The following is a 23,067-nucleotide window of genomic DNA, read 5'->3' as shown; positions in this document are numbered from 1 at the left end:
ACCACGTCGTCGCTCACTTTCCCCCTTACGTCGCCGCCAGTCACCTCGCGAGGCAAACTAGTTGCTGCAGTTCCGCAGGCACGTACTGCAAGCTTCGCGACTTCTGCAAAGCCTGCACAGTCGCCACGCAATTTATTGGACGTTTTGGTCGAAGGAACCGCCGCAATTGCGCTTATTGATACTGGGGCTGCAGTTTCTGTTATCGACGAAAAGCTTTGTCGCAGCCTCCATAAGGTCACAACGCCGTTGTCTGCTATGCTTCTAAGCACCGCCACTGTGCAGCATATAGCCCCGCTCGCTCAATGTACTGCAAGGGTGGTCATCGATGGCATTGTCTATGTTGTTGAATTTCTCGTGTTGTCATCATGTTCACATGACATTATTCTCGGCTGGGACTTCTTGCCTCACCATCGTGCCATCATCGACTGTGCCCGGGCCGAAGTAGCGCTTTTCCCGCTTGCCGATGCCCCGCTGCCTGACCCCTCTGAACAAAAAGCCTCCAAGCTCACTATTGTCTCCGATAAGGACATACCACCCGACATGTGTGTGCTTGTGCCCGTCTCTTGCTCTACCGCGCCACACGCTGCAGTACTTTTTACATCGTCGCCGATTTTTCTGCGTCGCAAGGCCCTACCTCTCCCATTTGCCGTCCTCACCACTGTGTCTGGATTATCCTCAATGCTTGTGTGTAACCCGTCTCACTACCGTGTGACGTTACTGCGTGGCGAATCACTCGGTCGTGTTCAGCCCCTTGACCCGCTTCACAATCTCGATGTTTCCGACGACACGGCCTGTTATGAACTCGACGCCCTCACTTCTCCAGTGCCGTGCACATCATCATCATCATTGTCGTCGTCGTCGTCAGACGTTCTTGAATCTGTCGTAGACGCCGATCTGCCGCCTCCATATCGCCAGCAAGTCTTCACAATTTTCGCTCGTCGTTTGACTGTGACCAAATATCTCTGGGGCATACGGCAACCGTCACTCACAGCGTACACACTGGTTCCCATCCTCATTTACGCCAGCGACCATACCGCGTTTCGGCAGCCGAGCGAAAGATCATTAACGAGCAGGTCGACGACATGCTGCACCGTGGCGTCATTCGCCCTTCCCACAGTCCTTGGGCGTCTCCTGTAGTATCAGTACACAAGAAGGACGGGTCAATACGCTTCTGTGTGGATTACCATCGACTCAATAAGATCACTCGTAAAGATGTCTATCCGCTGCCTCGGATAGATGACGCCCTCGACTCCTTGCAAGGCGCGGAGTACTCATCTTTGGATCTTCGCTCCCGCTATTGGCAAATGCCGATGGCAGATGATGACTGTGAGAAGACAACTTTCATCACGCCCGATGGCTTGTACGAATTTACCGTAATGCCATTCGGGCTCTGCAACGCGCCCGCTACTTTCTAGCGTGTGATGCACACCATCCTTCGCAACTACAAGTGGAAAACATGTCTGTGCTACCTTGATGATATCGCGGTGTTTTCGCCAGATTTCCCGACGCACCTCGTTCGCTTGCGTGAGATACTGACCTGCCTCACCTCTGCTGGCCTCCAACTTAACATCAAAAAGTGCCGTTTTGCTGCTCTCAAGTTAACAATATTGGGTCACGTTGTATCGAAGGACGGCGTGCTTCCTGACCCAGCCAAGCTTCGCGCGATAGCAGAGTTTCCGACGCCCACTACTCTTAAAGTGCTCCGCAGCTTTATAGGGCTCTGCTCTTACTTTCGGCGTTTTGTGCGCAATTTCGCGACTATCATCGCACCACTGACCAATTTGCTTACCGCTACCAACGGCATCTCCGCGTGGTCAACTTCCTGTGACGAAGCCTTCCAGCAACTACGTCGCCTACTTACTTCGCCACCGATTCTTCGACACTACGATCCCACGGCGCCTACAGAGGTACATACGGACGCCAGCGGTATCGGACTTGGTGCAGTCCTCGCACAACGGAAAGACGGCTATGACGAGTACGTCGTCGCGTATGTGAGCCGCACTTTAAAGAAGGCGGAAGCCAACTACTCAGTAACAGAAAAGGAGTGCTTGGCCATTATTTGGGCGCTCGTCAAATTTCGTCCATATCTATATGGTCGCCCTTTTGACATTGTCACCGACCACCATTCACTTTGCTGGCTGTCCTCGTTGAAGGATCCGTCAGGTCGCCTAGGACGGTGGGCACTCCGCTTACAAGAATATGATATCTGCGTTGTGTACCGATCGGGCAGAAAGCACTCTGACGCCGATGCGCTTTCCCGATCGCCGCTACCTTGTGATGTGGCTTCAGTGTCTCCGCTCTTCGCATCCATGTCAGCCTTCAACGTCACTGATATGCCGGACGACCAGCGTAAGGATCCCCTGCTTTCAACTATGCTCAATTTCCTCCACGACCGATCCGCCACACCCTCTTCTCGAACACTTCGTCGTCAAGCCGCTCACTTTACTGTCCGCGACAACGTTCTTTACCGCAGAAATTATTTGCCTGATGGTCGCAAATTGCCCCTGGTGATACCACGACACATGCGTTCTGACATATGCGCTGATTTTCATGCTGCTCCTCATAATGGTCATACCGGTGTTCTGAAAACGTATACTCGGCTAAGGCAGCGCTTCTACTGGCACGGCATGTATCACTTCGTGCCCCAGTACGTACGCGCTTGCACGGCGTGCCAACGGCGTAAAATTCCACAGGGCCCTCCTGGTGAGCTACAGCCGCTGCCCTGCCCGGCTCGACCCTTCGATCGCGTCGGCATAGACCTATACGGGCCACTTCCCTGCAGTTCCTCGGGTAACCGATGGATAATTGTAGGTGTCGACCACTTGACGCGCTACGCCGAGACTGCCGCACTCTCGGCAGCCTCTGCGCGCGAAGTTGCGTTCTTCATCTTGCGGAACTTCGTTCTTCGACATGGCGCACCACGGGAACTGCTCAGCGACAGGGGACGTGTCTTCTTGTCCGACGTCATCCAAGCCCTTCTCACTGCATGCAGCATCGTTCACCGCAAGTCTACAGCCTAACACCCGCAAACGAATGGCTTGACAGAGAGGTTCAACCGCACACTCGGTGACATGTTGAGTATGTACGTCGCCTCGGATCACAGTAACTGGGACACTGTTTTGCCGTTCGTCACGTATGCCTATAATACGGGCACACAAGCTACCACTGGCTTCTCGCCCTTTTTTCTGCTGTATGGGCGAGAGCCCTCGTGTACTATGGACACAATGCTCCCATACCGACCCGACGCTTCCGAATGCACGCCTGTGTCTGAAGCCGCCAAATACGCCGAGGACTGTAGGCAGCTCGCGCGAACCCTTACGACCGCTGCTCACGGTCGTCAAAAGCTGCGGCGTAACAGTGACGCGCTTACATCAGTTTTCCCGACTGGTTCCCTTGTTTGGTTGTGGGTCCCGCCTCACAGCCCTGGCCTTTCGACCAAACTCCTTGCACGCTATGATGGCCCATACCACGTCATAGACCGTACCTCCGCTGTCACCTATGTTGTAGAACCTGTGACACCTTCACCCGACCATAGGCATCGCGGGCGTGACGCGGTTCATGTCAACCGACTTAAGCCGTACTATGAGCCCCTCATCCTACCTACGCCGTAAGTTGCCAGGATGGCTCCTCTTCTCTCCCGGGGGCCATTGTGGTGAAGAGGAAGACGAAGAAGGCGCTCTTGTGTCGGCTGTGCGCGTGATCAGCGTTCGCCTACTGCCAGTGCTACTAGGCTGTGCCTTGTTCCTCATAATAAATCATCTTATTACAGAAGGAGCAAAGCTGGCGGTGATATCTTGTGACTTTTTGTCCAACTACTATGCCTTCGAAAATGCTTGATGTCGCGTCAGGCTTATCGTAGAAGGAAAATAATGAACAGCATGTAACTGATTAGCTTGCTACCAACGCTTTACCAAGCACTCGAGTATGTGCAAGTGACTGTACTTTGGCGTGCTCTCCGCTCAGACCCTGCGCTACCATATGTTGCTCCTGGCATTGTTGGCACTGACGGATTTAGAGATGAAAATTTACCGTAAAAACTTGTACTGGGTAAAAGGCGAAAAAAATGTCCCTTATAACACCACCGCAGGAACTGACGAAATCTAAATACAGCTAATGAAAAACATCGTTCCATAGAGCAAGGCACCGCGGAGAATTTTCACTGCAGAAGTGATTAAAAAGAGAAAATTCCACTTGGATGGCGCCAAAGCAAAATGAACATTGTCTACAAAGGCAAACGCGAGCAGGATACGACGAGCTCGTACAGGCCAGTTACAGTAAGATCAGTGCTATATAGAATGAAAATGCAAGCTATAAAATCAGAACTATCGAAATCCGTGGGATCGTCATCCGTGGGATCCCACTCACGGAGACTCCCCAGCAGATCCACAACAAAATTGTCACTGCCCGAAACCCGACAGCCTTGGCAGCCAAGCGCATCGCTTCAACTACAACAGTGATCATCGCTTTTGACGGACTGGATGTGCCTTATCAGGTCTGCTACGGTTCCACGTTACTCCCATGTTCGCTATATCGGAAGCAAATTGACATTTGTTACCAGTGTGGCCGCCTCGGACACCGTATGGACGTTTGTCCCTACCCAAATAACAAGATATGCCGGGGCTGCGGTGTCCGCAACCCCCCCGCCGACCATAACTGTAACCCTAAGTGCTCGCTCTGTGGTGGTCCCCATCTCACCGCGGACAAAAGCTGTGCCGCTCGATATAAAACCCCGTACGTCATCCGCAAGCGTATCGGAGAACGACGAACAACCAGCCAAGCCACCTATAAACAAGCCGGCCCCTCCACCCTCAGCACCAGAACCAGGCCACGCTCCCGCACACCGTCAAGCGGGGGGCCGTTCCCGCTCCAGAACTCCATCTCGATCCAGGCAACAACGCTGAAGATCCCGGTCTGCATCGGCTTCACGCATCACATCTACCAACAACAGCAAGGTGAGCTTCGCAGACGCTCTCATGGGCACCTCGCGAGAGGGTCGTAAGATCGACAACACACAAGTCACCTACCCTCCTCTTTCACCAGAAAACCCAGAAATAGCTCAGCTTAAGCGCGAGAACGCCATCCTACGCGATCTCCTAACTAAACTCTCGCAGGAGGTTAGAGACCTCAAACAGTCCCAAACACCAGCCCCTACACCTATCGCACAGAACGTCCCTGCCCCTAGTCAGGAGGCCCCCTCGACTCCCGCCCCCAAGAAGAGAGCCCTGCAAGATGGAGCCACGGGCCAGGTCCACTCTGAAGTTAAAGACATGCTCATCTCACTTCAAACAACTATTAGCACTTTCCAACATGCACTGGACTCCATCCAGCAAGCCTTCATTGGTATTGTCCAACGCGTGACCAACCTGGAAACTCATATTCTCACGCCTCCTAGCCATGCCGCCCCCGTCTGCGACCCTTCCGGGACGCCGATGGCGACATCCACCATCTCCCACCATGGCTCACACTAATCAAGACGCCATCATTTGGCAGTGGAACTGCCGAGGCTTTCATCAAAAACAACCAGTACTCAATCAATACCTACGCCAACATACCCGCCGCCCGGATGCTATCCTACTTCAAGAAACCAACAATGCCCCGACCACGCTCCCCGGTTATCAAACCTTCCATACCACCCACCCTCTTCGCCGGGTCTCCACCCTAGTACGGCGTCGTATTCCTGTTATTGAACATGATCTCAATAGCCCTCACATCGAACATCTATTCCTCGAATTAATTCCCAATCGTAAACGGAAAGAATGCATCTTCCTTCTGAACATATACAATAGCCCCAAGGATAAAGCAAGGTGTCGCTTCCTCACCCCTTTAAGAAGGCTCTTCACGTAGCTGGGCTACGTTCGCACGGAAGCTGCAGCTCGCAACCTCTGGCAAGATTACCATGACTTAGGCCTTACGCTCATCACGGATCCCTCCTTTCCTACACGCCTCGGTACTTCCACTACCCGGGACTCTACCCCCGACCTCACCTTCATCAAACATATCACCAATGCACACTGGACCAATACCCAGCAAGACCTGGGCAGCGACCATTATATCCTTGCTCTCTCTTTACCCCAACTCGCTGCCGCCCGTGCCCCCACTAAAGAATTCACCATTACCGACTGGGATGTTTTTCGAAAAATACGCATAGGTTCTACCTCAGCAGAAGGCATTACCGACATTAACACCTGGATGCAAGCTCTACGCACTGATGTTCAAACGGCCACTCGGGTGGTAACTACAGATGCCTCAGTTGAACGCATGGATAGCCGCCTCGCCCATCTTCTGGAGGCTAAAGCCTCCATCCTAGCTCGATGGAAGGGGCAGCGCCTAAACCGTCGCCTCAGAAGCAAGATCTCGAAACTGAACACAGCCATCGAGGAGCATTGTCAAATCCTCAGCCGGCAACAATGGACTGAGCTGTGTAACACGGTGGATGGACAACTTCATCGCCCTTCCTCGTGGCAACTCCTCAAACATCTGCTTGATAATACCACCACCCACACCACCCAACAGGATCGGCTGCAGAAGCTCCTTTATACGGAGACCCTTAAGCAAGGTCCACAACAGGTGCTTGACTACCTCTGCACCAGATATATCTCCAGGGGACAAGTCAGTCCACACAGCAATTACATCGGTAGCCCCAACCCTACACTAGACGCCGATTTCAGCGTATCTGAAATACACGCCGCTCTACGCAAGCTTAACGGTCGTTCTGCTCCAGGGCCAGACGGGGTCACTAACAAAAGCCTTCGCAATCTCGATGACGAGTCCGTGTCCCATCTGACTGACTACATCAACGATTGCTGGCGCAGTGGTGCCCTTCCAGCCGTCTGGAAGACTGCCCACGTTATCTTAATCCCAAAGCCTGGCAAACCATCTAGCCTCAATAACTTAAGGCCCATCTCCCTCACTTCATGCGTAGGCAAGGTGATGGAACACGCCTTCTTAGCACGCATCAACAGTCACCTCGAGGACAACTCTCTCTATCCCCACACCATCATTGGATTTCGCCCTCACCTTTCTACTCAAGACGCTATGTTGCAGCTCAAACATCAAGTGCTCAACGATCGTTCTCGTAACATGAAAGCCATTCTCGGACTCGACCTCACTCAAGCCTTTGATAACATTTCCCATGCAGCTATCCTTGATCAGGTCTCCAACCTCCAGCTGGGAGAGCGACCCTACAATTACATCCGTGACTTCTCTCCAATCGCACGGCTACCCTCTCGGCCGGGGATTTACAATCAGACCAGCTTCCCCTTGGCAGCAAAGGCACCCCGCAAGGTTCCGTTATCTCTCCCATGCTCTTTAACTTAGTCATGATTGGCCTTGCCAAGCAGCTACAGCAAGTCGACAATATCAACCATACCTTCTACGCCGACGACATCACCATCTGGTCGTACCGAGGCAGTGATGGTCAAGTGGAATCAGCCCTCCAAACGGCGATTGACACGGTTGAAGCCTATCTCCAAGGGACTGGACTGCGCTGTTCGCCGGCTAAATCGGAGCTTCTGCTATACAAGCCCATTCAGCGGGGTCGCCCTCCCAAACACCAATCTGATCACCGACCCTGTGACGCCATCACCCTACGCCTTCAAGATGGCAGTCCTATCCCAAACGTCCCTAGTATCCGGGTTCTCGGTCTCACCATCTCTACCAACGGCTCCAACGCCTTGGCTCTCAACAAGATCTGTGCCCAATCTCAAAACACCCTACGACTTCTTAAACGTATATCTAACCGTCGAGGAGGACTCAAAGAAGAAAGCCTTCTCCGACTCGTCCAATCCTTTGTCATATGCCACATTACCTACGTTGCTGCGTACCTCAACTGGTACCGGGCTGAGCAGAACAAGCTCGACACCCTCATACGAGGGGTCTACAAGCAAGCACTTGGTCTCCCACATTGCGCCAGCACTCAACTCTTCAACCAACTGGGAGTTCACAACAACCTTTCCGAACTCATTGAAGCCCAACAACGCTCTCAGCTTGAACGGCTCACCCATACTGAAACGGGGCGCTTTATTCTGTCCACGCTTGGCTTCACCTACCATCAGCAACAGGGCCCCAAACAACCGATCCCGACCGACATCCGTAGCTGGATCTACATAGACCCTATCCCTAGAAATATGCACCCTGAATATAACAGGGCCCGGCGCCAAGCTCGGGCCGGAGCTATCATAAAAGCCCTTGCCAACGTACCTGGCGTCACATTTGTTGATGCAGCCCGATACTCCCATGGCACACGATTTGTGGCCGTTGCCACACGCGATGGAGCCCTACACCATGCCTGCAGCGTCACTACCCCCACTGCAGAGACGGCTGAAGAAGTGGCCATCGCCCTGGCCACTTTAGATCCTACCTGTCACACCATAGTGTGTGACTCTCGCTCCGCCGTTACTAACTTCAGCAAAGGGCGTATTTGTCCCCAAGCTCTTCGCATCCTCTGCCAGGCACCACACTCTAATGACAGCATAATCTCCCTAACATGGATCCCGGCCCATGCGGGCCCTGTCCACCCCCACCTCCCCAATCTCAACGAGGTCACCCACTCCATTGCGCGAGGCCTAGTCAACCGCGCCGGAGTCACTGGAGATGAGTTGGACACCAGGGACAGTCTGACAACTTATAACGATCTTGTTAAGGCCTTTTACCTGAGTCGCCGAATCTTCGCCCCGCCTCACCCAAAGTTCAGCCGGGCGCAGGCTACCACCCTGCGTCTACTACAAACAAACACGTACCCTTCACCCGCCCGCCTCCACCTTATATTTCCGGACGTCTACACTACCCCCAACTGCCGGTGCTGTGGAATTCACCCGGCTACGCTTTCGCATATGCTATGGGAGTGCCCAGCACAGTACGCACAGACTAACACCACGACTCTCTCGTCGAGGTTGCATGAGGCTCTGCGGAGCTCCGCCCTCGACGACCAAACCTGGGCGACCCAGCACGCCCGCGAGGCGACGGCGAGGCAAGCCCTCGACGTCCCTTCATGGGAGGCGTAGGCCCGGCCATCATAAAGTGCTGGTTCAACAATAAAAGTTTATTCCTCCTCCTCCTCGAAATGGATGGAAACAGATGATGTACTGGGCGAACTACCGAATGGGTTCAGCCCAGGCAGTCGCTTAGAAGCTAACAATTTTGTTCGAAGTCAATGCTGAAGGATTTCAGTAGCTCATAATAGACATTTATGAATCGAATTTCTAGACGTAAAGGGAGCTTGCAGCAACGTAAAGCGGTGAGTTTCTATGGGATATTCTCAAGCACGAAAACACAGACGACGATGCTGCGCAGCTGCTGAAAGAGATGTGTAGAGGTATCTGAGTGAAAATTCTATGGGAAGGACGAAACCGTAAGGAAGTGGTGGAAATTCCCCAAAGGCTCAAGTTAGTGTGCCCTCTGTATCCGCTTTTATTCACGCTTTATGTTAAGATCATAGAAAGATGACTGGAAGAGAATGAGTTAGGATTTCGTTTATCATACACCTTTCATGGTCAAATGGCTCAGCCGAATGTATCTGTAGTGATGTATACGGACGACATAGTGCTACAAGCGGACCATGCAAGAGATTTAGCGACGAAGTTGTGTGGCATCGCAAGACAAATCTTGGCCTTAACTTAGCACAGCGAAATCGGGAATTATGATCTTCAATGAAGAAACGTGTAACTATGTGGTGTTTATTCAATAGCAAGTCATATCCGTAGTCAAGCAATATAAATACCTAGGGGTGTACATAAAATGAAGCAAACGCTTAATCAATCACCCAATAAGATAATTTGAAAATAAAAGGAAAGCGGAATGCAGCAATCATGGAACAGAGGGAACTTTGGGGCACACAATAAATATAAGTGCATGGCGCTTGAAAGCAGGAAAAGAGTTATGGTGCTTTAGCTAACGTTCGCAAATACCATTCTGTGGCTAAAACTGGATATATTTTCGCTGTTGGAAGTTAACCAAAAATCTATAGACTAGTTAGCTTTTGGAGCCCACGGCAAAACCACAAATTAAGCAGTGCAAGGAGACATAGGTTGGCCCTTGTTTGACGTCAGAGTAGCGGCGAGCAAAATTAGTTTTGAAGAAAGACTCAGGGACATGGATCAAAATAAATAGGCGGCTAAAATGCAGGTGTATATATACCTACAATTGCGAATACAAAATAGACGAATAGGTCAAGAATGTTGGCAACCATGTACAGGGTAATTGAAAGCGTAGATGGACAACCAGGAGTAATCAGAAAGCAAGTGAGAGAAACAGTGCGAATGAACTGGATCCAAAGAATGGAAACGAAAGAGACCGTGGAGATTTACAAAAAGGAGAAAGATAAAGTAGAAGGTAAAATCTGTTTGACAGCACAAAAGGGAAGTGCCTTGATATTTGAAACAGGAGCTAGTTGTCTACAGACAAAAATATATTGTAGCAAATGTTCGCAATTCGATAAGGCACGTGTTTGGTGCAGAATACATCAGCAGACGACTGGTACTGATGGAAAGCGAAGGGGGTGACCAGCGAGACTAGTACCTAACCCGCAATTTCCACAAACGCTTGGATTTAAGGTACACGAAAGTATGAACCGGTCTGCACTGGGGACAAGCAAGAAATATTTAGAGAACTGATGAAAACAGAAAGCTAGGAAGAGAATGATACGACTGGATCCATTACAGGCATAAGCAGCGGTGCAAGGTAGAAACGATTATTGCAAAGGGGAGCACGGAACCGTTGCGGAAGAAGGAGACGTGGACAGGGAAGGCGCTCACTTGCAACTGAATATATTTTCAGAGACAAACCACAAGGAACGCTATTGCGCATGCGTTGCCATGGAAAATTGTGAGAAACAGTTTAGAATTTTTGTATATATGAAAATCGCCTAACAACGGGATATGCATCACTAAAATAACGCTCCTGATGAACGTCTCTGAAGCTGTACTTAGTTGCAAGTGGGCGTCTTTCCTGTCAGCGTCTCCTTTTTCCACGACGCTTCTGCGCTCCATTTCGCGAAGATCATACCAAACCAACTAGCCCAACAGCTTACTATTCTAAAGAGAAGAATAAAGGGAGGTATACAGGAATGCTAGACGAAAAAGCATTGATAGGATACGTGAGTAACGCGAGCATGCTAGGTGACTTTTTGTCCCCTGCCTGTTTCAAGAGGAAGGCAAATATTTCATCGCCATCATCATCTGCCCCAAACGTTTCCTGTAACGCTGTATTGCGCAAACTCTATTACGTTTGCGGACAAGCTCCCTATGTCGTGTTATGCGCGATATACTGTATATAGGCACAAAAAGTATCGAAAAGAATAAGACACCCTGGCTTCATGGCTAATTCTTTGATCCTCCAAACTCCATGCAGCATTAGATCTTCAGTGAGGCAACTGTATCTACACGGAGTCAAATCCTCTTGAATAAAAATAAAGAAAATGGTCGCGGTTCAGCCCGAAAGGCGAAACGTCGATTGCGGTAGTAAATTAGTAGATAGCTATGTGTAGTAAGAATAATAGTTTTATAGGCCGTGTAAACTTGTAAACATTCGCTTACTAACTAAGTTAACAAGCACGGTGTCACGCGCGCACAGGCAAACATGAACACATCTTGCTCGATGACTGCGAAACCTCGCTGTCAGAAGGATGGAGTAAGTAATTGCGGCCACAGCAGCGCGCGAGTTGCCTTTCGCGCATCTCTCGCTTCAACGTGAACGCAACGTCGAAAGCACAACGCATACGAGGCTACCGGCACTAGGCAGACTCTGCAAACATCGCAGATCGCTTCGAAGATACGGCTCCCACATGGCTGCGCCATAAGCAGCAGCCGCCGGAGAAAAAAAAAAAAACTCTCTCGCCTCAACCCCGTGCCTCGAGCTCGACAAGAGAGGTTGCGCTTCCTCGCTCGGGCACGCAAGATTGACCCGCGTTCGCCGGCTCGCCCTCTGAAGCTTTCAATCACACATGCAGGATACGGCGACGACTTTATCACGCTTGAACTGTGTACGGAACCTCACGGCGACGACAACGCCGGAGGTAGAAGCGCCCCTCGACTGCATCTAATTGCTACTGTAATAAAATGGATAAGCGAACACGAAACAGCAGTACTGAATGGATGTTTACAGTTCTGGTTCGTTCAGGAGATCGCACCACACCTTACACGTGAACATGCAGACGAAAAATTCATATCGCGGGTGAAAATGAGGACCTCAATACAACAGAAGTTTAGTAATGTACCTACGGTACCCGCCGTGACGGCTTGAGGGGGCCCTGAAACACTCTTTATCCAAGTGGAGAAATTCACTTGAATTGCATCACACTATTTCAAAAGTAACTTTTCCGAAACAACCACTCCAATGCTTTGAGGAGAAGCGGAGTTATTGGCAATCAAACATCACGCTAGCAGCGCTTCCGTTCTTTCTTCAATGACTTGCACTGCGAAGGCTACGGTGGAGCGTGGCGTACCCGCATGCCACCGCCTACTGAACGTCACCGTGGCGCGCAGTTCAAACTTGGCTTTGGATGTGCACGTAGAGGCCACTATTTCAAGTTTTGGCGCCTAAAACACGCGCCAAACGCGCTTATCCTCCGCGAGCCGCCGTGCTTCGAGCCAGCGCATTCATCGCGGCACCGCGCGGCAGCCCGCTGTATCAGCAGGCCACAGCTACGGGTAACTTTTGTGCCTGTGTCAGAAAGTAGGAAATATTTAGGAGCGGCTGTTTGCGGGGACCAGTAAAGGTCACAAGCCCGCGGAGCCACTATCATGCTGGCGTTGCCTGTCGCCCGAGAAAGAAATTACCGCTGCTTCGGCTGCCAAGGCATCGGGTCACGTGTGTTGCTGGGGTTCGGCCGTACGGCTGGCATAAGTTTTACTGAGGGCATTCATGCACGTTTCTTTAGCGCTGGTAGCCTGGACAGCGATGGATGCTACGTTTCAACCCTTGAGCGCACTGAAAAATAAAACGCATCCTTTTCGATAACCACTATAATAAAATGATATGTTGCTTCCGGCTGTACACGGCGTTGTTGTTTCACAACCGCGCGATGACTGTGATTAAATGAATGTAAGCGCTGCTGGCATTCGTCGAAGGCAAACATGCCTTCAATTTCTTCGAGTATGTGACCAAGCTGATTTGCCTCAAGCTCATGGACCTTACACGCTGTGTGAACATCGCTGACGTTCACCGCCGTCGGTCTTCCTTGCTTGTCGTATACACTCATTCTTGATCATTCAACGGTAGCATGACTGAAATCTGATGACGTTTCCCCGTGAGTCCGCTTCTTTGTCGGAGGTGCCAGAAATGCTGGAGACGGAAGAAACATGCAGGAATCAGCCTCGGTGATCGCAGAGGTGAGGATTACCTCGCCTCTAAGCTCACCGCAGTGTTTATCCCGACTTATCATGTTGCTCGTCAAGTGCTTCTCACAAACGTAATTTCTCGATGTGAGGTAACGGCCGACCTCAAGACGCGCCGCAGCCCATGCTTGCAGACGTTCAGGATCATTTGCAGTTTTGAATATGCTCACATTTTTGCTTCAACACTTGTACCCACTTTTGTAGTTTTCAACGAAGCACGTGCCTCCCATCTTAGGCTAGCAAACTTTAAAGCAGGGAATTTACGTGTAGCAACGCTGTTAGTATCACGGCCCTCTAACAGACACCGAGAAAAACTCTTGCTGTTTGATTTTTGAGGGCCAACAAACACAACTTTACGGCATGCCTGCTGAAGCGAACATCGGTGTCGTCTGGTTGTCGTCTGCTTTGAGCGGAAGACACTGGGGCCGCCGAAGAGAGCGTGCCCGAGCAGTCCGCCCGGGCGTCTGCTTTCTTTCTTTCTTTCGCTACGGCCTGCATTACGAGCCGCATGCCACTGCATGTGACCCCGTTGGCGTATGCTATTTTTGTGACTATTAGCCCCGAGAACGAACACGAGCGGCGCTGCGAGCGCCGCTCGCGTGACGTCAGGGCACGGACTCGCGCCTGTCGTCTGCTACAGTTCGGGCGTTGTCCGGGCGCTTTCTGCGGTGTTTTCGTTTGTTCGCCCTCGTTCTCTCTGCTTGTATACTTATGGTTGTCGTCTCAAATATACTTTACGACGTCTTCCTTTGCGAACATTTATTCAAAGAGCTAATTTCTTAGACAACAATGCAGCTCTCGAAGGCAACGCTACATTGCCAGCCGAAGCAACGCAGACCAGCCCATTGCGGGTTTTTCATACTCGGATAGACAATCGCAAGAGCATAGCCTATAGGAATCCAGTTATGATACCATACCTGCCGCGGTGCAACAAGTATGTCACAAAGCTGGCTATATATGACTTCTACAGCAGTTACGTTGATTTTATTCCGCTAAAACAGGTTTGCTCACGACGAGTAGTTCATGGTATAATATCGAATTTTTGCATTTCCTCACAGAAACGCTCGGCAGTAGCACGGGGACTTAACTAATACTGGAGCTTCGATTCTACATGCCTCACTTGCTTCTTTAACTGCTTGTCAACATCAGCGGTTCTTCACGTGTTCATTTTTTTTTTAAGCGGCGGAAACTTGAAGTAAAGTTAATGAAGGCTTACAGCTATTTACAGAGTACAAATAGAAATGTACCAATATATATTCCCTTTTCCGTGCTACACGTTCAACTCACCTCTTTAGAGCGCGTTTGTTAATGAATAATAATGTATGTTATGTTCCTCTTTTTTTGTCTATGTTACCTAGTGTATATCATTTATTTATTTCAATGCCGCAGTGTGTTTTGCATTGTTATTGTGGAAATATTTCACTGTTCTTTCATATATTGTATAACTGCAATGTTTTATGGCCACTATATAAATGTCATTTATATGACGCTTGATGTGTTACCCCATGCAGCCATATTGTACCTAAGGGGGTGAGGTTACCTCAAGCCGCGTCTGTGCGACTTTTTTCCCTCATCCACCTCCACTTACCAGTCCTCTGTACATGTGTGTGTGTAAATGGAAATTATTAAATCAAATCAAACCCACTTGAGAAATTTACTGGTCCTTGCTGCTCGAGGAATATACATGACGAATCTGTTTGGCGAACTGACACAGGCTGCTCGGCCCAATTTTTTTAGTGATGTATGCCTGCTGGACCGCATCGCTGCAGCCAGAAAGAAATCGAAGCGTCAATGATTAGTAGTATGGGACATATTGAAGATATCGAAATTCCCCCGGTGGAGGGTCAGAAATCAAGTGAAAGTATATGCAAGGCTTGTGGTGCTTTCTTTATGAATGTTTGCGATTGGATTGGAGCAAACTTAATTTGCCTGCAAGGTTCTCTTTTATGTACCGACGAAGCGAATAGGTATCCGTTTGTATAATTGAATAACGCTGGATCGAGACATGGTGAGACAGAAGGTCCTTGAATTTTCCTTTTGTATACAGGAAATCTAAGCTACGGTGTAGTAGCTCGAGAATACTTTAGCCATTCCAGTTGGCGCCGTAAAAAACATGCTTTATGGTTTTAATTCGAAGTTGTAGTGAACTGATGGGTTTCGCGAACATAGCGTGCCTCGCCATACGGACAGTCGATTGCTACCGTTACGTGATCAGCGGTGTGCCATATTGTCGATAAAGGCTACTGAGGGCCACTATGAAACATTTCATCACTTTCAATTGAATGGCTCTCGATCTTAACAACGAAACTTTTCTCTCAGATGATTGCTACTATGGTGTTTGTGAATTAACTATGTAAATACTCTACATGACGCGCCTTCGTGTTAGCAGCCATGAGCAATCCGCTTTTCTAGAGGCCCGTTTCAGAGGGGGATGAAAGTAGCAGCAAACTTTTTCATAAGAAATGCGCGCCTAACTATTTTTTTACGCATTAATGAATGGCCATATTTGAATAGAACAACACACCAGAGTAATGGGAATCATGATGAGAGCTTCGCTGGGCAGTGTCTTTCTAAAATCAGATAACATGTTGACGCCAATTACCAAATTTTTCTTCCACGTAAAATGCAATGCCTCTCGTAGCTAAATACAAAAGGAATGTTAAATGTTTAGCGAAGCATCATACACAACTTCGCGCGTTGAATTTGCAGATATTCTTTTTTAAGTCAAAATTTACCGATAGACACGGCGCTTATATGCATTGCAAAACCTAGTAGACCCCTTTAACGCTACTTAGCTTGCGATATCCAAGCCACAAAGTTTCTCGACTCACACGCTTTTAAAGAAGAAACTGTGGTTAAGGTATGGCAGCTGAAAGAAGCCGACGTATTCTTCAATACGTACGGCTCGAGCCACCCATACACCAAGCATACACGAAGGGAACGAGCGCGCGCGGCAGCCGAGCGAGCCGGAGCGAGCGGCGTCCTGGCCGTGACGTCACTCGCGAGAGGGCGCCACTCCTAATTCTCGGGGCTAATAGCCGGTCACCCTCCAGTCAAAAGTAGTGAGCTACGACCGCCATATACTTCTTTAGTTGTTTTCGTCCCAAACCGCGCTAGCCGAAGGACTTGGCTTCGAATGATTGGACCAGAGGAAGTATTCTTTAAGAGTCCACCTTGTCCATTTCGTCTGCTGCAGAAGTGCTGATTGGTTGTGGTGCCTGGCTGCAGCACGCGTGCGGCTCATCTCAGCGAACAGCACTTCAACAGCAGACGAAATGGACATGTTCACTAGGTGGGCTCTCTCAGAATGCCTCACCAGCACTCTTCACCTAAAGCTTTCGTCGGCCTCCAAAGAAGGCATATTCTGTGCAAGGGTGTGAGTTCAATACCTGTTCGGCTGACCTTTTCTGGATCGCTTTCTGCGCTGAAAGCTCAAAACGCCCATCAAGTCGAATGGGGGGGCATTTCAATATACCCCTCTAATCAATATCAATAGAAGATGTTTGCTCGGTGCCTGTAACAGTATGGTCCCGCGTTCCACAGGAGTTGGTTCTGGGACAGCTATCTTTCTTGGTGTTGAAAATGTCATTGTTAATCAAGTATGCGGGAAAATTAGGCTATTCGCAGGCGACTGCATAATTTACCGCAGGATTGATAACCCGCATGGCCAGGTCTAATTAAATTAAGCTCTTCATCACATATAAATATTGTGGGAGACCCGGTGAACGAAAATTAACCCAAGAAAAATAGTTCTCATGAGAATCACTAGCAAGCACTTATCATTACAATTTAACTACTGTTTAAATAGAAATTTATTGTCTGAAGTAAAACATTATAAGTATTTAGGCGTCGTATTCGCCTTGGATCTTCGTTGGAATGAGCACATTTCTTACATCAGGAAGAAAGAAGTAATGAAACTTGGGTACCCTAAGACGAACACTGCGACAGGCGCCACAACACATTAAACTGATGACATATAAAACGTTTGTCCGACCAATCATAGAATATGTGTCAATAGTGTGGGACCCCCACACGAAAGGAAATATTGTCCAGTTAGAAAGTAGTCAAAGAAAATTCGTCAGATTTGTTTACAATATCTACGGCTGGTGCGCATCTGCTAGTGCATTGGTGAAAAAGGCTCAACTGGATTCCTTACAGTCCCGGCGCCATGCTGATCCGTTATTGTACCTGTATCTACTCCATCACAATAAAATAGGAATAACAGAGAACGATTGTATTCAGTATGTCACCAAACGAATCACACAGTCTCACCACTCCAAAAAACTGCCAGAATTTCATTGTCGAACCGATATTTTTAAAAATTCATTCTTTCATTAATGGTGCGAGAACGGAACATGCTTCCAACAGACGTTGTGGAACACTCGTCTTCGGCTGATTTCGCTTCAGCCCTGAAGGCTCACCTGTCGACAATTTAATTAGCCAGAATGCACTAGCTCTTTCGTTTCCTTTGTCTATGTGTTAAAATGTCGTTTGTTGCCTTGTATGCGTACATTTACCTGTATGCTTACCGATGTGACATAAACCCCATACTTGTACACGAAACGAGTCCTGCTATATATATATATATATATATATATATATATATATATATACCAACATGAAGATGACGAGTAGGACGTATGTTTCATGAGCACAGTATATTTGACTGTCATTTCGGCTGGTTGACCACCCTTTATCAAAGTAATATGTACATGCATTTGGGCTTCCTTATAAACACGCGATACATCACATAAAAGTCGTGCGCAATAATAAAAACAAGAAAAATAACATAAATATAGCGATGCCACTGGCGATAGTGATACTGCACACGTGGGTGGATCACAGTGCAGAAATGAATCGTTCGTTTACTTAATAATACAATGCAAACCACTTGAAATCAACAATAAATAAAAAATAATACAATAAAAAGAGACATGGAGATAATAAGGCACCGCGCAATAGTACATTCAGGGTGCGGGTGAAACGCGCTGCTCAGTAGTCGTCATCGCGAGCAGGATGAATGATCAGGGCTTGTATTCGCATGCGTATAGTGGAATACAGTGTCGTGTGCAGACTATGGGCATCATGTGACACAGAATTGACGCAACAGCAAAGAAAAATACAATAATAATAGAGGGTTCTTGAAAGAAAGCTGCGTCTCATGGCATACATAAGGCATCACGGCTAATGTCAAGGATGCTTAGTAGGCACGCTGGTTAGTGTACCTGTGTTTTCATTAATTCCAGATGACACGGTTTCAAACTTATAGATTAGGTAAGGCTCACGGACATCGCCATCGTGATGGGAATGAATGCCTTATTGAAGTAAAGCGGCCCTGAGTGTTTCGAAAGAATCGCCTGGTAAGCGAATATGTCGTGATAATGGTAGGTTAGGAAGTGTATTAGAATGCGATCTGTGGTTATTAAAGCGTATTCGAAACGAGCTTTCTGTTTGGCCAATTTAATGTTTTCAGCAGACTGTGCACTCAAGCATGTATACAACATTCGAGGTATCACAATTGAAAGATCCGCGTGAGGACGTACTAATCACTCTCTCTGTGGTCGGCATGTGCACACACACCTTGCAACACGCTTTCTTGCATGGGGTGCAGCAAGCCGTCTTGTTGTGCTTATTTAATTTTCAGGGTGTTAGCATATCGCGGAGGTCCTTACACCGTCGGTACACGACGCGAGGCGGTTCAGAAAAAATATCGAGAAGATGTTCACTTTGGGAAAGGATATTGTGGTGGCGTTTCAATATAGAAAAGACTTTGGGCCCTGATGCCGAGAATCTTAGTACAAGATTGGTGCTGTTACGTTTTTCGGGTGACTGGCATTCGCTAAGAATATCGGCTCTGCTTAATTGATCTGCTCGGCATATGGCGTCGTCAATTAGCTTTGACGGATACTGCCATTTAACGATAGCACTTTTGAGGTGTTCGCAATTAGAAATGAAATCTTTGCGATCCGAACTCAGTCGCTTGCAACAACTATACTTTATATATATATATATATATATATATATATATATATATATATATATATATATATATATATATATATATGCGCAAGCAACGTTATGCAAATCATGTATTGTCTGTGTTACGTGTGTATGCCGCTGTACCCCACTCCTGCTCAAAGCCTTTCCAGGCTAGAAGCATTGCTGAAATAAATAAGCTCAATAAATGATGGCAAGCCACCAAAAACTTTGCATTACGCACATTAATTTGTGGGATGGTTCCCCACGTGCGGCAACTTGTTTGTTCATCCACTTTCATTTCCTATTATTTACTGCTTCTTCATTTCATTTATAAGCACAAGTAATCTCCCCTATGTTGTCCTTGGTGTCAGTGTTTGTTGGCTCGTTATGATATGACTAAGCAAAAGTCGCGCCCCTCGGTTGACCCCTTCTCAGAAAAGCGGGAGGAGCAGGCTTCGGTTGAGAAGGGAGCGTTCGAGAGAAAGGCCACTTGACGCCCCCCTTGCGAGCTGCTTGCGCCGCGCTCGACGGCAACACTTGGCTGAGATGTCCACAGCAGCGTATGGTACCCGCACACTGCGTTTTTTTTACCGAGCCCGAGGGTGGTTCAGGACCCCTTCACGGGCTACAGCGTGGCGCTGCTCGAGGTAACGATTTCGATTCCCGGCAGCGGCGGCCACATTTTAACAGGGGCTAAACAGAAAAACGCTCATAGATTTAGGCGCACTTTAGAGAACCCCAGGCCGTCGAAATTGATCCGGGGACTCCAGCTACGGCCTGCCTCTAAGTCAGATCCTGGTTTTGGGCACGCAAAGCCTCAGAATGTAATTTTAAAGTACATACAGCAAACAAAACTGGAGCATAATAGGCGACCTGGTTGTCTGGAAGTGCGATTTCAAGCGGGACATTGAATTGGGCGAATTCTAAGACGTTCAATGAAATGAAAGCATGAGTTCTTTGGTGCTATGAAACAAACTTCGAAAGGAGGCTTTGCGTGTACTAAAAACTGATTGTTCAACAGAAAGCCAGTGCATCTGAAGACAAGAATTTGAGAAACCTCTCGATTAAGCCAAGCAAAGAACGCACAAGCATTCGTTTTGCTCGATGCCTGTCATTATTACCCTTAAATGTTGAAAGTAGAGAACAAAAACAAGATCTGTAGGCCTTTCTCAGCGCATCAACCACCAGCAAGATATCCTCTATTGAACCATTGTTTCTCAAGAAGACATCTGACAACATTGGTTGTCAAAAGAGAGCGAACAGGATGCACAGAAAGGCAGGGAAGTGAACCAGAACTAGTCCCGGTTCGCTAACGTGTACGGGGGGAAGGCTTAAGGGGCGAGAAAAGGCGAAATAGAGTGGTAGAGAGAAACAGGAAGGGAGAGAGAAACAGAGACAAGCACAAACAAACCACGTACTGCTATAGAGCGGTAGGGGCCGGCGTTCTTAACGTCTATCGTGAAGGCCTAGACCGCAGGAGCCTTAGTAACGCAAGTACGGCCTTCAGCGTGGATGTTATTTGGGAGCACTGGCCTAAAGCTTTAGTTTGCAGTGTGTGGAGATGTGATTACGAAGAGGGCTTTGTTGTAAAACGTCGCACGTACTTCGACGCCTTCATGTTCAGTTTTGGGGCAGGGCTTTATATTTATTAGTTCAAGCGCTGAATTGTTCATACGGAATGCTGACATATGTATCGGTTCGAGCATCGAGCCACTGCTAAGAAATATCTATCCAATAAACTTGATGATACAATGAATGATGACCTTGTTCTATTACATAGTTGATTAATTTAATTAGATTATTAGGCACCTTATCATATATGTCGGAGTTTACAGAATATCCATATCTTTTTAGGTGGCAGGGACCAAAATTTGGTTGTTTCAATTACCAAGAAAGTGAAGAGCTCCAATTCGTGAACTGTAATGGTGCATATTTTGATGTCTTTACACATAACTTGCAGGCAAACGGGAAGCTGCCTGACGTGAGCACGAATTATGCGAGCTACGACTAATGTTTATGGCATTGGAAAATCATAAAAAAAACACTTCGTCGTAGTTTCGTATCTGAAGGCAGTCTCGAAGAAATTCAGGAGGATGGCGAATGCAGGCAAAGGTACGATAATGTCCTTCATATGTTTTAAAAAAGTCTTGAGAAGCTTTGCGAAGGGCTTTGGGCTTGATGTACTTTGCTCACGTACAAACGTAAGCGAAAGTTTCCCTCAGAGAGAAAGAATTAAAGAGATAAAGAAAGGCAAGGCGGATATATTAACGAGGTGCTGATTGTTTGTTACCCTACAGTAGGGGAGGGGTAAAAATAAAACAAATGAAACGGAGAAGAAACGGAATAACAGATGGTGATCGCACACAAACAAAAGCGGTCATCAAAGGGGCCCTAAAGCGCAGTTGGCTTTCACGGAAGGTCAAGGCGATACAACGAGCAGCGACAAGTGCTCATTGGAGAAGTCACCTGCGTCTGAAGTTTTCAAATCTCGTTTTTTTATGGTTCATTCATATGACAAGCTTTACGTGGGTCAGGCACGTGGCTGAGAGAACACGGTAACTAATGCGCCTTTTCACCCAGGACTGCACTGCAGAGTCAGATATATTTCCATGTTTGGCGACACGAAACCTGTGGTCAGAAACCAGCTAGCTGGAGAGGTTCTCGAAGTACATCACATTGCTAATAATGAAAAAGCTTGTAGTAATTGCCCGTTCGACAAATCATGATTCACCAATCAGGCACTTGTCGCTTTATGATAAATAAGTGGCATGTTATTCAGTTTATAAATTTCTTTGCTGAACGATGAGCAGGGAAATGACCGAAGCTCATATCCCAGAGAATTGGCTGAACGAAACGAGTCTGTGAGAACTGAGCAATACTACTGCTTTGCCTTTCTTATGCTATCGTGTGATGCAACTAGGTATCCCCCTAAGCTTTGCAGCTTTTACTGCGATCACTTGTCTTTGTGCATAGGTGTGTGTTTGTCGAACTTGCACCTTGTCTGTATTCTTGTTCCTAACCTGTCTTTGGTTACACGTTAAACAGCGCGTCTACCCACGGCGTGTGCGTACATGTGTGTCATAATGTAAAGCTGTCACGGTGGCATGTACGAGTAAACGTGAATTATTACTTACTTGTCCGTGCCAACGAAGGAATATTCCTAAATTTGTTCCAATAATCCCGCCGTACACAACACTAAGCTTATCAACCCGCGTGTAATAAGGCGTCACATGCAACGCTGCCAATAAAAACGTGCGCAGCGAGCAGACTGTTATAGGACGCCAACTGGTAACTATTCTTCCGGAGTGCCCCACTAAGGCGTGGCTCATAATAATATCGCGGTTTTGGCCCGGCATACCCCAGGATTTAATCTTTCCGCGCGTGTTTTTTTTTTGTCAGCTACAATATCCGACTGTGGCTCACCTTTGTCGAGCCAGATGCCGAGTCCATGCCCGTAGAACTGCACGAGGAGCGCCCGCAGGGCTGCCACGAGAGCCGCCATAGCACCGCGTGTGGCGAACCCGTTGCCGGGCTGCGCCTCTTATGCGCACCCACGCCCACGCATGATGCACGCGCGTGAGCTCCGATTAGCGGCGCGTGCCGCGACTTTGTTGCGCACGACCGGTGTCCACCTCGACGGGCAGCCTTCTTCACCGGCGCCGGTTTACAAGCTACGGGCGTAAGTCTTATCAGCGTCACTCGTTCGGTTCGCGCGCTTTCCTGGGATTTGAGCTGCGGTCATTTTACTGCTCATCTT

General features: G+C 48.3%; 1 protein-coding gene across 1 annotated transcript in view; it reads right to left on the bottom strand.

The window, feature by feature from the left end:
- LOC135908708 (uncharacterized) overlaps positions 1-22,834 on the bottom strand; it is an 834,911-nt gene extending 812,077 nt beyond the window's left edge. Inside the window, exon 1 of the mRNA XM_070536550.1 lies at positions 22,734-22,834. Coding sequence (XP_070392651.1) covers positions 22,734-22,812 — 79 coding nt within the window. The 5' untranslated portion in view covers positions 22,813-22,834. The remainder of the gene's footprint in view (positions 1-22,733) is intronic.
- Between the last annotated feature and the right edge of the window lie 233 nt (positions 22,835-23,067).

This window comes from Dermacentor albipictus, chromosome 3 (genome assembly GCF_038994185.2).
Source record: "Dermacentor albipictus isolate Rhodes 1998 colony chromosome 3, USDA_Dalb.pri_finalv2, whole genome shotgun sequence".
NCBI lineage: Eukaryota > Metazoa > Arthropoda > Arachnida > Ixodida > Ixodidae > Dermacentor > Dermacentor albipictus.
The sequence above is the reverse complement of the archived record's forward strand: the minus strand, read 5'-3'. Positions and strand labels throughout refer to the sequence as shown.